Source organism: Crinia signifera, unplaced genomic scaffold (assembly GCF_055691185.1).
Source record: "Crinia signifera unplaced genomic scaffold, ASM5569118v1 HAP2_SCAFFOLD_750, whole genome shotgun sequence".
Taxonomy (NCBI): domain Eukaryota; kingdom Metazoa; phylum Chordata; class Amphibia; order Anura; family Myobatrachidae; genus Crinia; species Crinia signifera.
Window position 1 is genome coordinate 31,235 of NW_028142654.1, and position 7,523 is coordinate 38,757.

The following is a 7,523-nucleotide window of genomic DNA, read 5'->3' on the forward strand; positions in this document are numbered from 1 at the left end:
ATTTTCTATGAAATTGCAGAATATTCCAAGCATCTTTAAACATGGAAAAGAAAACCCAAAATAAACGTAAATACGAGGATGAACACAGAACATTCTTAACGGAATGGGAAAACTTGTATTTTTTCATAGATCACAAAGGCAAACCCCTCTGTCTGATATGCCAGACTGCACTAACACACTTCAAGTGTTCAAATCTTCAACGTCATTTTAGCACACATCATGCTAAAATGGACGAGGAATTCCCTATAGGTACTGAACTACGATCTCACAAGGTAAAAACTTTGAAGGGTCAAATTGCAAAACAAACACAAGTGTTCCAGAAATTTTCCAAACATTCTGAGACAGTTACACATGCCTCTTATAAAGTTGCTTGGAATATTGCCCGTGCAAAAAAACCTTATAATGAAGGTGAATTTGTTAAAAAATGTCTCACAGATGTAGTGTCCATCCTGTGCCCAGAAAATATAGCTCTGAAAAAAATGGTTTCAGACCTACAACTCTCACGACATACAGTTGAGCATAGAATATCAGACATAAATGTTTCTGTTGAATCTCAATTAACTTCTGATCTTCAAAAATGTGAATACCTCAGCATTGCACTAGACGAGTCTTGTGATGTCCAGGACAAATCTCAATTGGCAATATTTGTACGGACTGTTTCAAAGGATTGTGTAATCAAGGAAGAACTCCTTGATATAATGCCTTTAAAAGACCGAACCCGGGGCATTGATGTGAAAGAAACACTGATGGATGTTATGGCAAAATCAAAGTTGCCTATATCAAAGCTTACAGCAATGGCAACTGATGGGGCACCATCCATGGTTGGATCTGTGAATGGCCTTGTGGGACTGTGCCGGGCTGACAAACAGTTCCGTGACTTCTGGACGTTTCACTGCATCATCCATCGGGAGCAACTGGTATCTAAAAAGTTACATTTGGATCACGTAATGGATCCTGTCCTAAAAATAGTCAATTTTATTCGCACACATGCTCTCAATCACAGACAATTTAGGAATCTCATTGCTGAGCTTGACCAAGGTCTTCCAGGCGACCTGCCACTTTACTGTACCGTAAGGTGGCTTTCAAAAGGTAAAGTCTTATCTCGTTTTTTGGAACTTTTGAACCCTGTGAAGATTTTTATGGAAGCAAAAGGAAAGGAATACCCTGAGCTGTCAGATCCACAATGGGTTTTAGACCTGGCATTTCTTGTGGACATGCTGCGGCATCTCGACAGACTCAACCTGGATCTTCAAGGGAAATTCAAGATACTGCCTGACATGGTGCAAAGTATATTTTCTTTTATCAGCACACTCAATTTGTTCAATACTCAACTTCAAAAGGGAGATCTAACACATTTTCCTTTACTGTTAAAGGAAAGTGAACAAGTACCTGATATCTTAAAAAGTAGCACAGCACGGTATGCAATATTGACTGAAGAACTTAAAGACAGCTTTCTGGAAAGATTCCATGATCTACAGCTGAAAAAAACTCAGATTAGATTCCTAGTTGACCCTTTCAATACGGATGCCAACACTTTGAAAGCCCCTTTAGTCACAGATGAAGCAAGTACACAGATTGAGATGCTTGAATTTTATGAGGATGACCGACTTAAATCTGTCCTGAAAGATGGAACAATTGAGTTCTGGAGAACTGTACCAATGGAGAAATACCCCAATGTCAAATGTGCAGCACTCAGACTTTTATCAATGTTTGGTTCTACTTACCTTTGTGAGTCTTTTTTTTCTACACTAAAACAAGTTAAATCAAAGCATAGATCTGTTCTAACAGATACACATGTAAGAGAATTACTGCGAGTAGCGACAACCGCATATGACCCAGAATTTAAAAAAATGATTGATAACAAGGACTGTCAGAAGTCTCACTAAGAAAAAGGACAGCAGGGGACGTGGCATGACCGAGCTTCTGTGGACGCAGGGTAAGTGAACTTCACCGAAAATTTGAAAAATTATCCTGCCTGGGAGACCATAGGCACCCCACACCTACTCACCGGTGCTCCTAAAGCTCCCCTGCACTTTACAAGTTGTTCACTTGGTAACTGCCTGGTGTACCCTCGTTGTCTTTTAGTACTGGCATCCTGTGTGTGTGCTATCATTTATTTTAGCTACTCTGATCCTTATGCACAATAGGCATCTATGCCTTTCTATGTTTGGTGCTCGTAGCCCTGATTACTGCCTGGTCTTTGTTTAAAATGTTATTGGGACTTTTTTGCTCTTTATATAAATCTGGTGGTTGATAGGGGGCGTGGCTTGGCCGGGCATGTGAGTAGACGCTGACTCCGTGAGCTCCCTAATAATCCTCTTAAAAATCCTTATTCCTGCACCCTATACACGCCTGGGTTGCCCCAAACCAAGCACAGAGCCCCACCGCTGCATAGAGACTTCGTTTTTGCCAGCTTGAAGGCTCCAAAAGAACTCCTGCACCTGATCTCAGTGCAGCCTCGGACACTCACCGCGAGGCACGACCCGCCATCTTGCATCCTGACACACTCAGTGCCTGCGACGGGACCCTCTTCCCCTCCCGACGTCCACAAACAACAGCGGCAGGGTGAGACTCGCCCCATCTCCCCGCCTGACTGCTCTGCACAGAACCCGGAGAGCGGGTGTGACGTGCGTCCGCAGCTCCGTCCCCCCGCTCGGCGTACACAGCCTGGAGCGGCCGGCTGGACGTGGGAGCTAGCCGCCCTCCATTTCAACACCCCGCGGGAGGTGGCGGCTCCCTAAGGAGAATCGGCGGAGAGACAGGTGAGCCTGCCAGTGCCACTGGACAGCTTAGAGACGATACGGGAGGAAGCGGGGTAGGACACAGAGGCGGCATCCTCCCCCTATCCCTCACCCCAGATCCCTTCCTCTGGCTGAAACATACCCAATGCCCTACCCTAACCTCCAGAACCAACACCTCTCCTAAACCTCTGCCTTGGACACTTTTATCTGTCTGGGAGCCCTGTATACACTCCAGGTCCTAAGCCCTATACACCTGAGACTGGGCCTGATACTCCTGGCTTTTTTTTTCACCCTCCCCATTATTTCTCTTTTTTCAAGAGGAGCCATTTTGGAGGCACGGGGTACTCCCAATTGTCTACACAGCTTGCTCCCCCTGCTGGTCTTCTAAGAAATTACATTCCACGCTCCAGACATCCCAGCAGCAATGGGGAAATCTACTGCTGCAACAGCTGCGGCTAAACTGGAAAAATATGCCCGCCCTTCCCAAGCCTCATCCTCAGCTCAGCCCCCCCAGACCCCTAACCCCCCTCCACCTTCACAGGCAGAAGATGAACCACCGCCTCCTGAGGATCCTGCCCAATCCACGCAACAGATACTGGCCATATCGGCGTCTGAACAGAGAGTCACCGATAAGATTGGCCAGGTGCAGTCAGACATTTCCCTCATTCGTCATGATATGCAAAAAATAAGAGAGAGAGTGGGAGAAGCGGAACATCACATATCTGACCTGGAAGATACAACCAACCCCCTTAAGACTGCGGTCGCTGACTTAACCACACAGATGTCAGCTGTCAAGTCTAAGCTCTCGGATATGGAGGGGCGGCTGCGTCGCAACAATGTACGCTTTGTGGGCCTCCCCGAGAGAGCGGAGGGTTCTGCCCCTGAGAAGTTCCTCGAGAGGTGGCTCCGGGACCTGTTTCCAGATGGAGACTTTAGTCAACACTTCGCGGTTGAAAGGGCCCATCGTCTTCCTGCTAGGGCCCCACCTCCGGGTGCACCCCCACGTACATTCATCGCCCGCTTCTTGCACTACAGGGACAGAGATGCCGTCCTCCGTCTTGCCCGTGTACAGGGTCCCCTAAAGTTTGACAACCAAGTTGTGGCAGCGTATCCAGATTTCGCCGCGGACATCCAGAAGACAAGAGCCCAGTTTCTTCAGGTCAAGAGAAAACTCCGAGACCGACAGATCCAATACTCCATGCTCTTCCCGGCGCGTCTGCGGGTAGTATTGGATGGAGACTCTCACTTCTTTAACACTCCACAAGAGGCTGAACACTGGCTTGATCGTAGGCCATAACGCTCTGACTGACCTTCCACATGTGAGCATAAATGTTCTGTTTTCTCTAAGAGGTGGACTTCTGTCATATCAATGCTTAATTGTGTTTTATGCAAGCAACTCAGGCTATCTAATCTTTTTTTTTTTTTCTAAATCTAATCCTCATACAGGAAATGTGTTCCCAAATGGAGCTTAATGCTAGGAAATAGTTAACAGATAGGTGACCGCTGGTCTCTATACCCCGAGGTTTTTTTTTCTTCTCTCGTCTTCTCTCTTTTTATAGTTATCTGTTAGTTAGGTTATCTGTTTAGGTTACTAGGGATCCAAAGTATATCTAATGTTCGATAGGTATACCGGGTGGGCTGGGATGTTAGGGTTGTTTTTTCTCCCTGTACTCTTTCTCCTTCCCTTTTTCTTTTCCCCATTATTTATTTTAAAATGTAAAATGGCAATCTATACAATTCTACTAAGATGTGCTTGCAAAAATGAATATATGTGCAGGTATAGACGTCGGGTGTTGACGATTCTCACAAAAGATACACTAGCATTAACGACATTTAAAGCAAAGGGACTTAGACTATGGGTGTATTCCCTCTTCCATATCCTTATGGCCCGAAAAAACTCATCTTCTTTTCTAGCTAACATCTATGTCTTTCTTCATCCTTTTATTACATCTGCTCTACACTACAAATGTCTCAGTCTCAACCTTTAGCGGGGCTCCGCATACTCGGCTGGAACGTCCGTGGACTTAATGACCGCATCAAGCGTTCCCTGGTCCTCTCAGAGATTAAAAAACACGGGGCAGACATAGTGTGCCTATCGGAAACCCACTTGGTAGGAACTAGATCCATGTCCCTTAAAAAACCCTGGGTGGGCCACATGTTCCACTCCACTTTTTCGCCCAATGCTAGAGGCGTATCTATTTTGGTCAAGAAAACCATTAATTTTCACCTCACTCACCACCAAATAGACCAATATGGTAGATATATTTTCCTTAGGGCACACATAAACCATACCCTTATGAACATACTTGCTGTATATATCCCCCCCCCTATAGTAATGAGGTGCTCAGGAAGGCGGTAACGTTTTTGGCCTCTTTCCCATCAGCTCCAATTGTCTGTATAGGGGACTTCAATAATATTTTAGATAAACACTTGGACAAACTATCAGGCTCGGAGCGCCCTGCACTCCCCTCTGCCCCTTCCCCTACCCCGTTTGCAAAACTCAATCTGGTCGATGCTTGGAGATATAGACACCCAAAGCAAACACAATTCTCCTGCTACTCAGCGGGACATCAGGCATTCTCCAGAATAGACCTGGCACTTGTCTCTCCAGACCTTATACATAAAACGATGGCAATTGAATACCTACAAAGAGGGATATCAGACCACTCTCCTATAGTGATTACTCTTGATCTTATGCCACCAAAGGGTGCTGCTACTTGGAGACTGAATCCCTTCTGGCTTACCCTCATGGTGGATGATGAGAGATTGGTTGGGGAGTGGAGAGATTTCCAGGAGAATAATGTCTCCTGTACAGACTCTGGTATACGACACGTTTAAAGCCGTTATGCGGGGATCCCTTATAAAAAATATAGCAGCCATTAAAAAAGCTAGTAGGGCGGAGGAAGTGAAGCTGGAGAAAATATGCTCCCAGAGTGAGGCCACATATTTAGAGTCAGGATTACTTGGGGATAGGGAAAGGTGGGATGGGGCACGTAAGGCTTGGACTGACTATCTACTAGATAAGTCCAAGCGTAGCCTCCTCTTCTCCTCGCATGCTAGATACTCCCAGTCGGATGTAAGTGGCACCTACTTGGCATATCTAGCCCGAGATGACAGGACAATGAACTCTGTTCAAAAAATCTGCGACCCTCGGGGTATGGAATACTTCACCACCCCTGACATCGCTCAGACCTTCTTGTCATTCTATTCCTCGCTGTACTTGTCTCGGGCGACATACACCCCGATCCAACTAACCCAATACCTCTCACAGATCCCAATCCCCACCCTCTCCCAGAACTCTATTGACCTCTCAGAAGCGGATATTACAGCCTCGGAGGTTGAGGCAGCTATTGCCTCTTTCCCAAACAAAAAATCCCCCGGTAGCGATGGCATCCCGATAGAGGTGTACAAAAAACACAAGGAATACTTCATCCCTTATCTCCTCCAGTTATATAACGATCTTACACGGTGTGGCGGTCTCCCCCCATCTATGTCAGAGGCAATAATAGTGGTGATCCCAAAACCTGGAAAAGACCCTACCCTCCCAGATTCCTATCGCCCTATCTCACTCCTCCAAACAGACGTGAAGATACTAGCAAAAATTCTAGCAATTAGACTCAACGCAGTGATCACCACGGTGATACACGAAGACCAATCGGGCTTTATGCCAGGGCGGTCCACAACCCGAAATCTAAGGCGGCTCTTTTGTCATTTGCAGGGGGGTACGAACTGCGGGGAGGGGGCGGTGGTAGTGTCACTTGATGCGGCCAAAGCCTTCGACTCCGTTGAATGGGGTTACCTATGGGAGGTCCTGCAGCGTTTCGCTTTTGGTCCTGTTTTTATTAATTGGGTCCGTCTCCTCTATTCCTCCCCGAAGGCCCGTATGTTGGTCAATGGGTTCGTGACATCGGCATTTACACTTCACAGAGGGACTAGACAGGGATGCCCTCTATCCCCCACCCTCTTAGCTATAGAACCATTGGCTATCTTGCTCCGTACATCCCCACTGATTAAAGGTATCCCCCTGGGGGGACAGACTGATGTGGTCGCCTTATATGCAGACGATACTCTCCTTTTTCTTAATGACGCTGAAACCTCCCTCCAGGCTATGTTGGAAATTGTAGAGACATTTGGGGCGTTCTCGGGCCTCCTGATAAACTGGGGGAAATCTAGCATCCTTCCTATTTCAGGCATAATTCCAAATGAACTGATTTCCTCCTCCCCCCTCCAGTGGGTCCTAAAATTCAAATATCTGGGGGTCTGGGTCACCCCTAGGGTGACTGACTTCAGATCGCTTAATATCGACCCGGTCACTACTGAAGTTAAGGGGCGTATTCACCAATGGAGGAAACTCCCCCTCATAGTTATGGGACGAGTCAATCTCACCAAAATGACAATACTCCCCAAGTATCTATATTTGCTGCAACATTCCCCGGTTTATATACCCAAGCATACCTTTATGAGTATAAATAGCCTAATCTCATCTTTTATTTGGGGGAATAGACCACCTAGAATTGCATTCAGAACACTAACTAAATCAAGAGTGGATGGAGGCCTGGGTCTTCCAAATATCCAAGCATATTATATAGCAGCCCAACTAGCGCACCTCTCAGACTGGATCCTGGGACGATGTGGGTCTACCTTTGAGTGCGCCTATGCCGAGTGTGTGGGGTCCCGCCTTTCTCCAATTCAATTCCTTCTCTCCTGTCCTTTCACTCCTACTACTTCTCCTCTTTTTCGACAGGCGCTAATGGTGTGGCGACAAGCACATAAGATGTGCGG

General features: G+C 46.5%; 1 protein-coding gene across 1 annotated transcript; it reads left to right on the forward strand.

Moving 5' to 3' along the window:
- The first annotated feature begins 227 nt into the window (after positions 1 to 227).
- On the forward strand, positions 228 to 1,886 carry LOC146056226 (general transcription factor II-I repeat domain-containing protein 2B-like). The gene has a single exon (XM_083168355.1). It carries the CDS (start codon positions 228 to 230, stop codon positions 1,884 to 1,886), a length of 1,659 nt encoding a protein of 552 aa, XP_083024481.1.
- The last annotated feature ends 5,637 nt before the right edge of the window (positions 1,887 to 7,523 follow it).

Coding starts and splice junctions, on each gene's coding strand:
- LOC146056226 (XM_083168355.1), top strand. CDS start 228: ATGGACGAGGAATTCCCTATAGGTACTGAACTACGATCTCACAAGGTA.